Source organism: Delphinus delphis, chromosome 9, assembly GCF_949987515.2.
Source record: "Delphinus delphis chromosome 9, mDelDel1.2, whole genome shotgun sequence".
NCBI classification, from domain to species: Eukaryota; Metazoa; Chordata; class Mammalia; order Artiodactyla; family Delphinidae; genus Delphinus; species Delphinus delphis.
Window position 1 is genome coordinate 28,571,272 of NC_082691.1, and position 18,832 is coordinate 28,590,103.

General features: G+C 34.2%; 1 protein-coding gene across 1 annotated transcript in view; it reads right to left on the reverse strand.

Moving 5' to 3' along the window:
* SEMA3A (semaphorin 3A) overlaps positions 1-18,832 on the reverse strand; it is a 232,672-nt gene that overhangs the window by 36,439 nt on the left and 177,401 nt on the right. The window contains exons 7-12 of the mRNA XM_060019863.1: positions 12,657-12,799; positions 10,775-10,889; positions 10,616-10,685; positions 7,875-8,019; positions 3,925-4,144; positions 355-446 (exon numbers count right to left, since the gene is read on the reverse strand). Coding sequence (XP_059875846.1) covers positions 355-446; positions 3,925-4,144; positions 7,875-8,019; positions 10,616-10,685; positions 10,775-10,889; positions 12,657-12,799 — 785 coding nt within the window. The remainder of the gene's footprint in view (positions 1-354; positions 447-3,924; positions 4,145-7,874; positions 8,020-10,615; positions 10,686-10,774; positions 10,890-12,656; positions 12,800-18,832) is intronic.

The following is an 18,832-nucleotide window of genomic DNA, read 5'->3' on the forward strand; positions in this document are numbered from 1 at the left end:
AAGTTACCTATCATCCCAGTTATACCATTAAGTGTGAAAGAGGGGATTTGGAGGGTAGGAGGCACACAGGGTTTGTTCATTGAGGTAACTTACATAAATAATATAAAATGTAAATCATATAATTTATCATTGAGAAAACAAAATATGAGCCAAGGATATATTTCTTTACATTTTTTGATTTAACTAGCATTGAAAGTTTCAAGGTTTATTTTGACTAGTGTCTGGCTTTCTAATTGACAAGCTAATTAGAAGGGTATGCTAGACTGCTTGTCCATACCAAGTTCACTGTGCAGCTGTCCTGGGGGAAAGACATACAAGGGAACTTGTTGACACTTGAAATTAAGCAGCACTCACCCGAAAAACTGTCATTTCTTCCAGCAGAACTTCTTCTAAATCATGCCAAGTCTCCTTAGGAATTGAAACTACTTTAAGAACGGTTCCAACATCTTTGAAAGAAAGTGGAGAAGACCACAATTTAAATAGATCTGAACAGAGTTTAGTGTTAATGCATGAAATCAGTATTTGACCAGAAAGAACATTTTGACGTCAGCATTTTAAAATTTATTTTATTGTTACAGCATTAGTAATATATACAAATTCATTTCATGAAACTAGATAAAGTATAAACATAGCTATGGAATAAAAATAGTTGAATTTTTAGAAATATCTGAAGCTTTGGAGATGATTTTATCCTAAACCTGTGTAATTAAAAAATATATATATATATATATAATAATCACTAGGTTGGATTATTTGTATTTTTAATCTCAACTATCAGGTGTCTCAAAAACAAAACAAAACTAAACTAAAAATAATACCAGTTTGACAGTGTTGAGGTTTCTCAAAAAAAAACTAAAGATAGTATATGACCCAGGAATTTCACTCCAGGGTATATAGCCAAAACAAACCAAACCAAACCAAACCCAAAACACTAATTCAAAAAGATACATGTATTCCAATGTTCCTAGCAGCACTATTTACAATTACTATCAACAGATGAATGGATAAAGGAGATGTGGTATATGTATATACAGTGGACTACTACTCAGCCATAAAAAAAAGGAAATGTTGCCATTTATAGCAACTTGGGTGGATTTGGTGGGCATTATACTAAGTAAAATAAGTCAGACAGAAATACAAACACTGTACGATATCTGTTATACATGGAATCTAAAAAGTCAACAAATTAGTGACTATAACAAAAAAAGAAGCTGACTCACAGATACAGAGAACAAAATGAGTGGTTACCAGTGGGGAGGCAGAAGGGGGAGGGGCAATATAGGGGTGAGGAAAAAAGGGTTATTATGGGGTTATATGAAATCATCTGTGTGAAACTTTTGAAAATTGTAAAGCACTATAGAATGTAAAGAATCTTTCATTCTATAACAAAACATACTAAAAAAAGAAAAAAATTACCAGCTTGACATTACAAGTTTTTCCCATTTTTGTTATGCAACCAGGAACTACTATGAATACTTAAAATATAAGCAAAATGGAAGGAATGTTGTCAAGCAACAAAAGTAGTTAGAGCCTCAGAGCCTGGCTGCTCACCTTCTTCCCACGAGGAAGACTTTAGTAGTTAGAGGCCCCTAACAACAGCTCAATGACCATTACCTGATAAATGACAATAATCTGATTTCTCAAAGTAAACACCTTGGATTACTTATTACAGTGGTTTTTCAACAACTGGCTAATCAATTTTGGTTAGCAAATTGGTTTAATTAACATGCTGTTCAATCAACTTCAGAGTACTAAAAAATTTTTAAATTCAGAACCATAAATAATGAAAACTGTTAAAATAAATACATTTTATAGAGATTTAAAGCACTGTTGATTCATTGTTAAAAGAGGTAAATTGTTTTAATGATAAGACCTGGCACTTTTACTCTAAGTGGGGTTAAGAAGCTACTATTTTCCAGTATTTACAGATGGGTTCCTATTCTTGATAGAATAAAGAACAGAGATTTATTAAATTCAAAAATTTGACTCTTCAACATACCATTTCTGATCAGTTGATCAAATATTTTTAGCTTCAATTGGCTCATTTTAATCAAATTAAACAGTCTAATTATTCGAGAAGAAAATCTTACCAGTAAAGTTACACCAGAAAAATAATTCAATCTATTCATATGACAGATAACCATTTTCAAGGGATCAATATGATGTGCTATATGAGACCAAGAAAGGTTGCTAGTGTATCCCTTGTAAAGTCAAAAAAAAAAAAACTCCCTCTTTTAAGCAGATCCTTCTGTTTACAGGACCTTAGATTACTCATAACACCAAAGATTAAAGGTAAATTAGGTTAATATACTCAGTGCCTCTGATCATTCTCCAATACCCCAAAATAACTTTATCTGTGTTCCAGATCAAGTTTTACTGAGTAGTATTTCAAACAATTTCACACAAATTGAATCAGATTACTCAACTAGGATCAATGTGTAACTTACTTAAAAGATAAAATTACTGTAATCAATTTACTTTGTTGACAGATGACCCTGTTCTGTGCTGACCGATAGCCATCCACATCATCAGACATTCAACGTGCTCATGAAATTGGTTCCTTTAAAGACGGCTTGCGTCCAAGAAGAACTGAAAATTCATGATTAGGTTTCTTTGGTCAAATAGCTGGAAGCAAGCTTTTGTTGCATTGACAATGAGTGGGGGACTTCTCAACATGTTTAGGCCAGAGGTGAAGAAAAAGGTAAGTGTGACATTACTGAACAAGTTTAACTACTCTGTAGAGAGATCTAATTATAATTTGACATTAGTGATAAACTAATATTTATTGAAGAGAAATCCTATCTTATAATTTCTCAAGGTATTTATAACCAGAAGTTGATACTTGCAATTCATTGACTTTTATTGAACTCCAGGTCTCCCTGGGATTCCTTTATTTGATAGAGAAACTTTCTCACTCATAAAAGCAGACTGTAATGTATTGCTCAGAACCTGACACTTACACTTGATAACGTATTTCACAATTTTGTTATAAAACTTTAAGTCTTTAAAGCACTTACTGTGCAGTTGGCATTCCCCTGTACTTAATGCAATTTCTTTCTCTGTTCTCACCAAGGGAAAATAAATGTTATTATACAGGTTTCAGTGGAGCACTCACTCTGTTTCCTATTGATTTATTTCAGTTAACAACGTTAATGGAGACTAGGAATTTATTACCTTGGAATCTGACCCTAAGTAGCAAGTTTCAGATTTGTAACTGGTGCTTTTAAAAAAGTATTATTAAAGAGAGTAGGGTAAAAATAAAATAATATGTCATAAAAGCAATGGAATTCATCCTGAAAATATACCTATAAAATGTTTGTTTCTAATCATGGAATTGGTAAAAAATACGTCACTAAATGTCTATAGAAATGGATCTAAAATGTATCTGACGATTCCTTAGGTCCACTCTGTTGGTCTTCTGATGAAGTTTTATTTTGCTTTGTTTTCCTTCTCATTGTATGGTAAAAACACTAAACAAATTTTGTTGCCAAAATTTATTTTCTGGAAGATTTGCACTCTATGATAATTTTAAAGTTCGGATAATTTTGCATCAATATATTCTAGAACTTTTATTGAATGTCTTGGGATTTGAGCAATACATTTTTGTCCTGAAAAGACACTGTTCAGAAAAGAGTTATGATTCAATTATAGACATTGATTGTTCACCTAATCAATAGCTTTACCTGATTACATTTATCAACTTTTGATTGAAAAGGAAATTTAATTTAAATTAATAAATATATGTCAACTTGCCTAAAAAAATAACACATTGGAATGGGAGAATGTTCAGGTTTTTTAGTCATTTATTAGAGGTTAACTATATCTTGAGAGTGACTATGAAGTCTTCCTTCAGTTCTCAGTATACTTAATTAGTTAGATGCAATGTTCTGGAAGAACATTTAGAGCTGAAGTTAAAACATTTACCTGTTCCAATAAACATGACATCATACTGGCCATCTTCTGCATCCACTCGATCTACTACAATTTGTGTAAACTGGTAATTTACGTCTGTTTTGATCATTATCGGCCGGTTATTAATAGGAAACACTGGATTGTACATGGCTGGATGACTTCTGGCAAATGTTATAACATCATCAGGAAGGTCTTTTGTAGACTCAAATCCACCAAATGTTTTACTGGGACACTATTAAGATAAAGAAAATATTATCTTTTGATTAAAATATAATGAATAGGATTATAATTTATATAATATATGGCCTCAATGAGCTAGGAATCTAAATCTGTAATTTTTAAAGTAACTGTTAAACTAAAAAACAAAATAATTTTACTTAAATTAGTAGATGTAATATATAATGTACATTTTCTAAACATATTTTAAGTCTCGATGGGATGTCATCATTTCTTACCAAAAACTGCAAATGCATCTAATGAATTCAGTGTACAAGAGAAGTCTGATGCCTCTATTAGTGACAACACCATATACTTTATGTTTAAATGAAGTATTTGAAATAATGAGTGGAATATGTTATAACTAAACGCTATTAATCATTAGATTAGAGAAAATCAAAAATTTTCTTGAATGCATTTCATTTCTCCCTATGGTATTATGCTAAAATATAAATGCTCTCTTCAAAGTAAAAGACAATATAAACTATTCTTTATTGCCTTATTTTTAACATAACCCTGAAAAAGTACCATAAAAAGGACCAAAAGTATTATTTCTTTAATAATTACAGTAATTCTAGGGATAAGGAGATGTGTTATTCAAGGTGTTAACAACTTGCATGGCACAGAAACTGACCAATCAGAATGGACCAAGCAGAACAGATGATGGCTATAGGGAGAGCCAGACAGGATGCTGTGCTGTACACTGTCATAATATCACCTCTGGATTTAAATGCTCCACTTAAGGCAGTAAGACAAAAACAAGAAAATTCAGATTTTACTGTCTCTTTTCACTGCATTTAATTATGTGGTGCAAGCATTCAGAGTACAGTAACTCCAGTCTCTTGCTTTTTGTCTTACACTTAACTAATTTCTGCCATTTAATGTAAGAGTTTGAGAGCTGAAATGTAGTTGAGTGGTTCTTGATCTAACAAGAGGCTTAGAAGGAGAAATCAATTGTCTCTGCCATTACCTTAACACAGATCATTAATAATTCATGAGAAATGAAATAAAGCTATTTTGAAACGGGAAGAGTATCTCTTTATGAATATATATGTATGTAGTATACAGATACACACACAATAATACACTAATATAACAGTTAAGGGATTTAGGGAATTACTTTTTATTTAAGTAAATTAAAAAATTATTTAATGTTATAGAAATATCAAATAGCTGTATAAACTCGAAGAAGAAACGATAAAACATATTTTGTAACATTAATTTTTTTTGCTTTTCTACCACCATTTAAAAACTACTTGCAAAAATTTAGAAATGATTGCAAAAGAGACTTATTTTAGATTTTTATCTTACAATTTGTCTCACTTTCTTGCCTTACTTTTATTTTTGTATTTAGTATTACTTAAGCTGTAGGTTTTTCTTTAAAAATAAAGAAAATGCCCTTCTATTGACACACTGCTTGAAGGCCTCAATATGTTTTTCTCCAGTAGTGTTGATGGAACGACATATTCTCAGCTGCCCCCTTTTGGGATTAATGGATTGATCTAAGGGAATTTTATTCACGGAGCAAGGTGTTGCCTCCTCTTGGCAGCCCCTCCCTAATTCCTAGCTTAGGCAGTGCTTTCTGTCTTCTGCCTCCAGCACTTGGTTCATACTGCTGACTTAATGGACCATGTCATAACAACTCTCTATGAACAATGGGTGAGAATTCAGGCTCTAGAATCAAACTGCCTGGAATGAATCTTGGCTCCTCTCTTTGCCTCAGAGTCTTCATCTGTGAAATGGGAACAATTATTGGGCTACTGTATATACTATTTTATATACATAGACACACACACACACACACATATAAATATGTATGTATGCATAAATCTGTTAAAACGGGCTTCTTATAATCAATGGATAGTCTATCTTGTTCATTTTTTCTTCTGAAAGCCTATTCAGGTTTTTTACCTACAAGCTCCATCAGCTAGAAGTAATCTTTATGAAATGCTCATAAATAAGTTTAGCAAAAAATTTTACAGAAAATAAAGATTAAAAACATCCTATGCCTAATAAACTCATCTAAAAACATCATTTACTTGAATTTAACAATAAAACTGACATGAAATTAAAATAATGGTTAAACTTAAAGAACAAGTTTTTTCATCATATGAAATTATTTCCTTAAAGATTCTTAGGGTTATCACCTTCTAGAGAAATGGAAATAAAAACAAAAATAAACAAATGGGACCTAATGAAACTTAAAAGCTTTTGTATAGCAAAGGAAACCATAAACAACACAAAAAGACAACCCTCAGAATGGGAGAAAATATTTGCAAATGAAGCAACGGACAAAGGATTAATCTCCAAAATTTACAAGCAGCTCATGCAGCTCAATATCAAAAAAAAAAAACAAAACCCAATCCAAAAATGGGCAGAAGACCTAAATAGACATTTCTCCAACGAAGATATACAGATTGCCAACAAACACATGAAAGGATGCTCAACATCACTAATCATTAGAGAAATGCAAATCAAAACTGCAATGAGGTATCACCTCACACCAGTCAGAATGGCCATCATCAAAAAATCTACAAACAATAAATGCTGGAGAGTGTGTGGAGAAAAGGGAACCCTCTTGCACTGTTGGTGGGAATGTAAATTGATACAGCCACTACGGAGAACAGTATGGAGGTTCCTTAAAAAACTACAAATAGAACTACCATAGGGCCCAGCAATCCCAGTACTGGGCATATACCCTGAGAAAACCATAATTCAAAAAGAGTCATGTACCACAATGTTCATTGCAGCTCTATTTACAATAGCCAGGACATGGAAACAACCTAAGTGTCCATCGACAGATGAATGGATAAAGAAGATGTGGCACATATTTACGGAATATTACTCAGCCATAGAAAGAAATGAAATTGAGTTATTTGTAGTGAGGTGGATAGACGTAGAGTCTGTCACACAGAGTAAAGTAAGTCAGAAAGAGAAAAACAAATGCCGTATGCTAACACACCATTGTAAAGCAATTATACTCCAAAAAAGATGTTAAAAAAAAAAATTCTTAGGGTTAGGAAATGTTGCACTGGATGGTTCCATCCACATATTCTAGAACATCTGCCGTCATATTCACTCACTTTCTACTGTATCACTCTTTTCTTTTTTTCTCCCTACTTTAAATTGCAGACTTAAAGCTGATTTTATTTTGAGATCTATCCACCTTTTTATAAGCCTGAATGTGTACAACAGGCTGGAAGGAGAGAGGTCAGCGATAGTAAACAGCATCTATTAAAACACCTAGGCCCTTTCCATAAGGTTTTTGTTTGTTTCTTCCTTGCATATCTTCTTTACCTATTTGAGAGATGTGTCCCACTTCCATAGGAAGATAATATTGATTTAAATTTGTTTCCTCCTATTTAATGTGCAATTCTTGAGCCTTTGTCACAATCAGAGAGAGCAAGTCTATCCTAATTGTTTCAACTCCCCGTGAAAGCCATTTTTACTATATCTCTTTCCGAAAAGAAGATAAATAAGGCTACCTGCTCAGTTTCTATTTCTCATAAATTATTGGTATTAACTACTGGTAAGCGTTGAACTTAAGCACTGATGCCTGTGAAGAACATGTCTTTAAATGTGGAATTTCATGGTTATCAAAGAAAAATCCTTGCCTTTCTTTCATTTATAGTCTTGGAATTTTTCTTTTACATTATCTATATTTAATATGTATGTAGCTGCTTTTTTTTTTTTAACCTTCAGCATAAATTCATTCATTTCCTATCTTAAACACCTAGGCCACTTACAGTTCCTGGTCGTGGGTAGGGGACTCTTCCTTGATAAGGCACCCACTGGTAGTTGGGACCATCCCTGTGAGCATATGGACCCAGGAACACCCTTCTCACATCACTCATGCTATACATGCACACGGCTGACCCCTTGAAGATGTTACTAAAAAAGACAGAACAAAAACAGACTTTCATCTTTACACAATGACAGAGCTATTTATACTGAGTTTTTAAATTTCAGATAGCAATTATCAATACTTGAACATAAATTCTCAAGTAGTGTTTGGGATTTTTTACGTCATATATTTATATATATTTTAATAATACACAAGAAAGCAAAATTATGATTGCTCAAAATTTGAAGGCATGGATGAAAACACCTTTAGCACTCATAGAACATATACATATTCATTTCATAAATAGACAATATATGCTATAAATATATACATTCATATCATATGTAAACATTGATAGGGAAAACATATATACAAAATCTAAAAGGTAATGATTAATTCTGATATCAGATAAAATAAAAATATAAACTTTGGTATTATGTTAAGACTTAAGCATCATTGCTGAAACCAGGAAATGTTTAAACAAGAAAGAATGTTTAAGAACACATTTTATAAACTGAAACTGGTGCAGAAGATGAATAGTCAATGTGTTATAATTTTTAACTCCCAAACCAACAAAAGTATTTGATCAAGTAACAGAGCTCGATCTGTGTGAAGGCATTTAAAATCATCTCTTTCTAACACAGAAAATCATTTTAAGTTAGTAGCTATTACACCCTAGCAAAAGTGGAGTACTATAGCAATTATCCCCATCATTTTGTTGGACAAAAAAAATCAGGTAATTGAAGCAAATTCTAAGTTTACCATGAGCTGCCACAATTTCCCATTTTATTTTGCTTATATAAATACAGCTTGAGGGATTTATTTATAAAGATATAAAAGTTGTGCACATTAAAAATATGGAATGCATACCTTTTAATCAATCTCTACCCATAGAAAATTACATAAAAATTAGACCAAATGAAAAACTTGTGTAATAAGAGTTTATTATTGAAAACTGCTGCATCTAGACAATGTCTGGTAGAGTGCAAGCTTCATGAGGGAAGGAAACATGCTTGGCTTCTTTTCTGTAACATAAATTACATATCGCACGGTACTTGACACACAGTAAATTTCAGTAAATACTTATAGAATTTAACAACAATATTTTCATAATGGAATAAGTAGCAAATTAATACATATTTGATACATCATAGTAGTTGTAGTTTGTAATGTTTATGTGTCCCTTTTTCATTGTTATACACTTTGCTTATCTATTGATGGAATCCATCATCATGGAAAGATCTTTTTAGGATTTACAGCTGTTAAGACTAACTCATATATGACATCAAGCTCGCTGAAGCAGACAGGTGAAATTATTTTACCCACTAAGCCAGTGATTCTCAAAGTGTGGTTCCTAGACCAACAGTATGGGCATCACCTGGGAATTTGTTAAAAATGCGTTCTTAGGCCCTACCCCTTCCTACTGAATCAGAGACTCTGAGGGCGGGGCCGAGCATCTGTATTTTAACAGGCTCTCTGGGCGATTCTGATGCAAGCTTAAGACTGAAAACTACTGTACTAAGCAATGAGGAAGCAGAAGAAATCAATTAATATTTGTTTAATTTGAGCCTCCCACATTTTTTTTTTTTTTTTTTTGCGGTACGCAGGCCTCTCACTGTCGTGGCCTCTCCCGTTGTGGAGCACAGGCTCTGGACATGCAGGCTCAGCAGCCATGGCTCATGGGCCCAGCCGCTCCACGGCATGTGGGATCTTCCCGGACCGGGGCACGAACCTGTGTCCCCTGCATCGGCAGGCAGACTCTCAACCACTGCGTCAAGAGGGAAGCCCAAGCCTCCCACATTCTTTAGCGGTCATTCTGTTTTTATACTAAAGGGGAGAAATATTTAGGTATGGGAAATTGCATCTGGTTTTACTAATATAGTTTTCCTAATTTTTACGTTATTTTAAAAATTAAGTAAAAATGTCCAATCAATTTGTAATGGCTTTAATATTTACAGAAAAAAATCAGTGTTTGGACATTGTAGTTAATCTTTCTTTATGCTATCACAGTCCCTTGTAGCACTCTTCCTGACTTTTGATTTTAAATTATTTTTCTTTTATTAAACATTTATACATATCCAAATGCATATCCCTCTTTATATGCATTTAAATATATGTTTCTTTTAGCAATTCCAGGTAATGTAAACTTTATGCTGAATATAATAGTCAGGAAATAATTACTGCTTGATTGACAGCAAGAGCCTTGAGGCACATGGGGAATGATGAAAGGAGGTGGCGGGGAGAGGGGGAAGAAGGAGGAGAGAGAGAGAGAGAGAAAGAGGGGGTAGGGACAAAGAAGAGAAAGGAGAGGGGAGGGAAAAAGATTTTTCACCCTTAGTTTATATCACTACAAACTTTTAACAAAACTCAGAGTTCTATCACTCAAATTTTTAAAGTCAAAGCTATACATAGGGCATGGCATATATTTTTCGTCATTAAATTTATAGTAGTGAATTCTTTGTTAAAATTTATGTAAAAAATGATTTAGGTCATGACTTATTTCAGGCACCCAAGAATGCACAAGAGCTCAAAGGTTTAGCCGACGTTGTTCTTTCAAAAATATTTTCACAAATTATGGACACTTGGAAAGCATCTAAAGGACATGAATTTTCTATGATAATAAGAGAGCAAAGTGTTATTTACCTGGAAGTTGTAAACACTCCATATACAATTGGATTTTTAGGATCTTTAGAATTCATTAGGAATACATCCTCTGTTTTAAAACAAAATTGGAGAAAGTTGCATTTTTGAAGGTAATGGCAAGGTTTGAATATTCTCTATATGACATCATCAGCTACTTACGCAATTCATCAAAATGAGTGTCAATGCCATTTGGACCTGGCACTGAACAAATGAGACGAGCTTTGAGGAATGTTGTCCATTTATTCACCAGACTTCTGTGGCCCCCGAAGTCATTCTGAAAGGAGAGAATAATGGTTTTAGAAATTGTGCATGCAAATGATAATTTCAAATATCTTATCTTCTCATATCTTGAGACATACAAATCACAATTCCTCATTTTTCAAATTGAGAAATGAATTTTAAATGACTAGATACAAGTAACTATGCTTTCTTATTATATTTTTGGTGAAATCTATTCACTCCAACCTTGTTCAAGGAATGACTTACAATAAATATGCCTTAGCATTAAAAAGTCACTGTACTTTTTCCATTCTCTTATCACTTGGCAATGAACGATATTACTCTTGTGTTTGTTTTGGTTTGCTTTTAGTCTCTCTTTCTTATGTAAGTTTTCCCTAAGATTTTACTTACCCAAGTAGGCTGGTTCACAAAATTAAGCACATTGGCACATAGTAGGCACTTAATGAGTATTTACTGAATGAAAGAATAACTGCATGCCTTATAACTCATACTGAAAATACACCACAAACAAAAGCATGCTAGCATCAAATATTTTTATAAGCTCAGTTGACGCAATGCTGACTTTACAAACAGCATGTTGAAAAAACATTTGCTTAAATCTTAAAGAAAACTCATTCTAGAGCAAAAATTTTGAAAAAGTGTCTTCTCACTGAAAATGAAACTTAATTGTAACCTGATGTAGCAATAAACTCTATTAATAATGATGGTATGGATTCACCAGTAACTTATAATCTTATAAAATAATATTTATGTGCATATGTTTAAAGGAAAATAACTTTTTCTTCAAAAATATAACACTGATTTATATTTTGTTTATAAGATTTTATTTAGTATAAAGATTTTTTTAACCCTTGTAAGTACTGCTTTTAAATATGCCGTATATTTTGTGGAGAAAAGATTCTCATATATTGCATATATCATTTGCATGTTTCCAGAGCATTAAAAATTTTAATTTTCCAGTAATTTAATATACTAAAGATAAATAATTAGATGATTGGGATAGGAAAGAGGATATCCCCGCCCCCAAGATAGGGATTTTTAAAATTTCATGATTTTTCTTTTAAAAGAAATAATTTCATTTTAAGACAGTAACTGGATTTGGCCTTGTGATTTTTCTTGAGATGAAAGGTGCTTTAATATATAATAACAGTTAGCTTCATTCATATTTCATATATACTGTACTATACAGTATAGAGGGTAAGAATAGTATTGTTATCATATTTTCACACTGATACTAATTAGTCCATAAGTATTTACTGACCAATTTTTTATTCTATATATCTAACATTATAATACATATCACATCTGAATTTGTGCCACACAGTATATTAAAGTTCAGAGCTTCAAAATTATGTGTGTACACATAAGTGTATATAGGATGCTATAATCAAGTCATAAGAACAAGCTTTAACACTTGTCTCTTTTATATTCATACTTGAGTTATTTCCAACAAAAAATATTCATTGAAAACTTACACATTGTAGGAACCTATGCTAGGTCTGAGAATACAAAAATTATATTTTCCCAGGTAATATGAAAAAAAATTATTTCTCCAGAATTTCAAACTAATATTATTTAATGTAATTGTGAAATAACACCTCACAACCTATACCTCTATGTTTGACTATGAAGTTATTCATAAGCAACTATAATACGTTTTCAATCTTTTTTTGGTATTTAAATATTTATAGTGATCAGTCAAGCTTTTTAGCCATATTTTTCATTATATTTGTACAAAGGTGGAAAAGGAAAAAACTGCAATTGGACAATGATACCCTCCTCATTTTTTTCTTTACCTCACCTTGCATATCTGACCTATTCTAGCATGAGTGGCTTTTCCAGTGTGTTCTCCATCTATCGCATTTTCACGGAAGAAAAAATACACTTTGTCATCTTCAGGGTTGTCACTTTCTGGGATGAGGTGGGCACTAATGAACCTTGGATCTGAGAGACAAATTATAGCATATATATTAATTCACAGTTGGGTAAATAAGACCATTCATTACAGTCCATTTTCAATTTTCTCTTAACCCCTATGTGACATATTTCAAGACTTAATCTCTCTTTAGTTCACTCTTTTTCAGTAGATGTGAACTGTTCTTTACGTATTTTAAAGTATGTTACAAATCACCTTATGTCTCAAACATTATTTTAGGAGTAGATGCAGAAATCCTCCGTGTGACCATATAGTGCAGATGCATCACTGGATATTAAAACATTTTGCAAAGTGTAAGGGCTATCAAATATTACTTATTGTCATCACTACTGTTATTCTTTCTTTCAAGCATAAAATAATTTAAATCAAACTACCAATTGGTCTATTCCACTTTCGAGCAAAAACTAGGTGTGAGGGGAGAGATGAGATTCATATAAAACAAAAGAAATTTTCTCAAGTTGTACCCCATCTCATTAAATGGCATTGTCATTTACGAGGTACTCAAGCCCCAAACCGTGGAGTTACCCTTGAGTTCTCTGAGTCTCCACACACCAGTGTGTACCCGATATGTCACTTCAGACATATCTAAACCCTCCTATATCTTTTCAAATCACTCACAATAAAATGCAAACTCCTTCCAGTGACCAGAAGTCATTTACCATCTTGTCCCTGCTACCCCACATGACTTTTCTTCTTCCTACCCTTCCCTTCCCTAACTTACTCTTAGCCAGACATACCAAACCCCTTCCTGGTTCTCAAACAGGTCAAGCACTCTCAGCACCGCCTCAGATTTTTCCTCACTGTGTAACTCTCTGCCCTCATATATTCTAAAGACAGGATTCTTATTTTTACTCAGGTCTTTGTTCAAAATATTACGTTATTAAAGACATCTTTGTTGACTACCCTAATTTAAAGTGCTGAAAGCCTTACTCCTACTCACATGCATTACTTTTCTTCCTAACATTATGAAACACCTGCTATGCTACATCTCCCTGTTGCTTTCTTCTCTCTTTAATCTTCATTTGCTTATTGTCTGTCTCCCTCTCCATCTCAATGAATATCAGTTCGAGGAGAACAAGAACTTGGCGTGTTTTGTTTGATGCTATGATCCTAGAGCTTAAAATACTGAGGGCATTCAATGAATATCTGTGCAAGAAGACAAGGAAAGAGAAAAGGAAAAAACAAGACTGCCTAGATTATGCAGAAGGTGTATCTGTGATGTCTAGAGTCCCACTTCAAAACATACTTCTGTAAGTACCTGGCTTGATATGGCTGTGGGCTCATATAAACTATTTAACAAACTATAATTGCTTCACAGCTTTAACAATGTAACATACTAAGAAGCTGAGTTTGTTTTATTGAAAGCACTTAGGATTGTTGCAGGTATTTAAGTTCTCACAATAACCTACTTTTGCTCCCATGTTGTATTATGTTATCAAGTTAACTATGAAATATACACACCTAGGTCAGCACCATACTTAAGATACCAGGAAAGGGATCAGAATATTGAAACCAGCTTTATCCATCTTATTTAGTCCTAACCTTTTCACCTGTGAATAATCATGTTGTCATGTGTACTACACTTGTAACTTTCCTTTAGCATTTGCTCTGGGACCATGTACTTAGTATATTTCACAGGGCTACACTCCACTATCTTTTTCAGGCACATTATACAGACCCTGTAAGTAATGTGAAACATATGAAATATTACCTATTCATATTTAAAGTTCAGTATGCCAGTGGAATAAGGGAAGGAGAATAAAACCTCAAAATTTGGAATCAGGACTAGAATTTTTAATAATACATTACTTCAACTTTAATAAACGTTGCAAAGGTGGTTTTTCTTCATAAATTTCTACTTAATCATATTCATAAACATATTTGTATACATGTTTTTGTCTCCTGAAGAATGGTGAGTGGATTAATGTGACAAGAGTACGAATTATGTTACAAACCCAATAATTACCACCCCACTGATGAAGTCAGATTTCTAGCTTCAGAAATTCAGCATGTGCATGTATGTGTGCATGTATGTGTGCATGCATGTGCATGCAGATGTATAACACAGACCTACACATGATAGAACTCAGTTCAATCACTTATGACTTTTGTGACATTTTAGCAAGACTCTTACCTCTCAGATCTCAGTTGCCTAATATTCAAATTGGGCTTATTTCATGTTAAGTTCAATTCACCTTGTGTCATAAACAGTTCACATACAAATAAGTATTTTAAACTTAAATAGTACATGTGAAACAACTTTGTAAAATATTAACAAATGTACTATGTTGTTATGATGATGATACTAAAAGGAAGCCTCAATCACATGTTAAGTTCTCATTATAATACAGCTGCAGAATTAAAGTGAAAAATCATACTTTCTTCTGCTTTAATGATGAAAAAATGGAGAAGTCGGTTTAATACTACCTCCCATATTAAGGAAGTTGTTCATATAAACACTTGAATAACTTAAAGGATTTCAAGTAATTAAATCCAACTACCTTTTATTTGATCACAAATACATGCAAGGCACTAAGTATAAAACAAAATGAATAATATATATCCCTTGTTTTCAGAAAGCTACAATCTAGCAAAAGCGATGTTAGAAACATACAAATGAGAACAAAGCAAACAATATTTTATACTTATAGATACTCTCTTAAGTTAGTATTTGGGCATGAAAAAAGGAGTTATCAAGCATCATGCTTCCATCTCTAAAATATGTAAAGATAATTATCATCTTACAAATGTGGACTCTAGTAGGAAATAATTCAAACAAGTTATCACGTACATTAATTGTTTAAAGGGTCTTCAAGTCTAGTCTCTCCTTTAGTATCTGATATTACAGGCACAGAGGATTTGGTAGGTGAATTAACAGTTTGACATAGCTTCAGATTACAGACAAAAAATAACATTAGGCATAGAAAACAAAAGCCAAATATATCAAAATAGTAAAAGAGATTATCTAAGAAAAACAATGTTAATTGTCTTCAAGAAATTTAGGTTATATCTTATACTTGAAAAAACATTCACTCTAATTTCAAAATAAATTAGGTCTTTAGTTGATCTCTTTCAAAAATTTAAAAGAAGCCATTCTTCTAATATTTCAAATTTAGAAAATCTTTTTTTTTTTTTTGGCCAAAATCTCTACTCACTGTTCATTTTCTACTTATGCTCCAAAGTTTGCCTCTCCCTTCCTTGCCCCTCTTATTCTCTCAGTCTATTCCCCTCCCCTCTGGTGAATTCCCCTCTTTATCACATGAACATTCTAACCAGTCATTCTAATTGTCTTCCCTATCATCTTAGAACCTCTTGGCTTCCTAAACCTCCACTTACCTGCCTTTGAAATCCCAAAACTTTTTTTTCCTTTGCCCCCATACCTAAGCCAGGATGAAGAAAACCATATAATCGTAGTAAATGGATTTGCTCTAAATTCAAGTTATTTATCCTAAACAAGAATTCTAGTGTTGCTAAGTAATTGTTTTATTTACTTGTAGTGGCTCACCTTAGACTTATTACCAGCTACTGTTTAAAATCATTCTCATTGTCTTCAGAACAACTAATGTGCCATCTCTCAATCTACCCACCAAAGATGGACTTTCTAATTTGTTATATGGCTGAGACCAAGGCCATTCAGTAAGAACTCCCTCCTTTTGCTTCCTTCACACCCCCCACAATTGTTCTTTGCTTCCTTTCTGTGGAAGAATTATTTCCCTTCCATAATATACATAAGGCCTCTCTCTATTTGCTCTCAATCTAATAATCTACAGAATGTTGCTCCACTGAGCAATCTCTATTCTGCATGTAATCACTTACATTTATATTTTCATTTATCAAATATCTCCTAATCACTTACTCTATGCCCTGAATTGTGGAAGATTAGGGGATATTGTGATGAAATGTTTTCTGCCTACATGGTGCTTACTATCTGTGAGGGAATACCAACAGTTAAACAGAGCAATTATCAAATTGCACATAACAAAAATGAGTTTGGAACGAATGCAGTGAGAAATAGAAGGGACAACTGATCTTGCTTTGAAGGAATTAGGGAAAGTTTTTCTCAGAAGATATGACATGTAATTCAAGACCTGAAGAATAGGAGTTTCCCAGGTAGAAGCAACACAGGTGCAAGGTCACAGAAACAACAGAGAGTGTTGTGCAACAGGAGAGAGAGCTGGTCAGAGAGGATGACAGAAAGTTAAGCAGAGGCCAGCATAAGAAGGAAGTTTATTGTTCAGGAGTTTATTGTCCTAACGGCTAAAAGGGAAACCAATGAAGTATTTTAAACCTAGTAATGACATTACCAGGTTTCTATTCTAAGAAGATCACTGGCTGCTGTAGGAAAAAAATATATACTGAGGCAAGAATGAAGGCAGGAAGATTACTTAGAAGACTGGTGAGAAATGATGGTGATGTGGACTTGTATGATAGAGGAGACATACGCAGAGATTATGGGAAAGTAGAACCAATGGATTATGTTCACTGATAAGATGCTGAATGTGAGAAGTAGTAAGAAAAATCATGGTAAAATTAAAGGAAAGACCGCTTTAAACAACTGGTGGGATAGGAATCATTTAGCATGAAGTAACACTTGAGGAAGACTAGATACGAGACGTGGAAGGAAGACTAGCTCAGTTTAGTGCATCTTTAGAGGCAGATGCTTGTGAAGTTATCCCTTAGACCAGGAAATACAAGACCTTAGAGAAGCAGGAACCAAGATGGCAGAGTAGAAGGACGTGCTCTCACTCCCTCTTGCAAGAACACCAGAATCACAACTAACTGCTGGACAATCATCGATAGGAAGACACTGGAACTCACCAAAAAAGATACCCCACAACCAAAGACAAAAGAGAAGCCCCTGTGAGGGGTGCAATCACAGTAAAATCAAATCCCATAACTGGTGGGTGGGTGACTCATAGACTGGAGAACACTTACCACAGAAGTCCACTCACGGGAGTGAAGGTTCTGAGTCCCACGTCAGGCTTCCCAACCTGGGGATCCGGCAAGGGGAGGAGGAATTCCTAGAGAATCAGACTTTGAAGTCTAGTGGGATTTGATTGCAGGACTTCAACAGGACTGGGGAAAATAGAGACTCCACTCTTGGAGGGCACACACAAAGTAGTGTGTGCATCGGGACCCAGGGGAAGGAGCAGTGACCCCATAGGAGACTGAACCAGACCTATCTGCTAGTGTTAGAGGGTCTCCTGGAGAGGCAGGGGGCAGCTGTGGCTCACCGTGGGGACAAGGACACTTGTAGCACAAGTTCTGGGAAGCACTCCTTGGCATGAGCCCTCCCAGAGTCCGCCATTAGCCCCATAAAGAGCCAGGTAGCCTCCAGTGTTGGGTCACCTCAGGCCAAACAACCAACAGGGAGGGAACCCAGCCCCACCCACCAGCAGTCAGGCAGATTAAAGTTTTACTGAGCTCTGCCCACCAGAGCAACAGTCAGCTCTACCCACCACCAGTCCCTCCCAGCAGGAAACTTGCCCAAGCCTCATGAGGTTATCTAAGTCTCATGAACCAGAGGGCAGACAGCAGAAGCAAGGAGACTACAATCCTGCAGCCTATGGAACAAACACCACATTCACAGAAAGATAGACAAGATGAAAAGGCAGAGGCCTATGTACCAGATGAAGGAACAAGACAAAACCCCAGAAAAACAACTAAATGAAGTGGAGATAGGGAACCTTCCAGAAAACAGAATTCAGAATAATGATAGTGAAGATGATCCAGGACCTCGGAAAAAGAATGGAGGCAAAGATTGAGAAGATGCAAGAAATGTTTAACAAAGACCTAGAAAAATTAAAGGACAAACAAACAGAGATGAACAATACAATAACTGAAATGAAAAATACACTAGAAGGAATCAATAGCAGAATAACTGAGGCAGAAGAATGGGTAAGTGACCTGGAAGACAGAATGGTGGAATTCGCTGCTGTGGAACAGAATAAAGAAAAAGAATGAAAAGAAATGAAGACAGCCTAAGAGACCTCTGGGACAACATTAAATGCAACAACATTTGCATTATAGGCCTCTCAGAA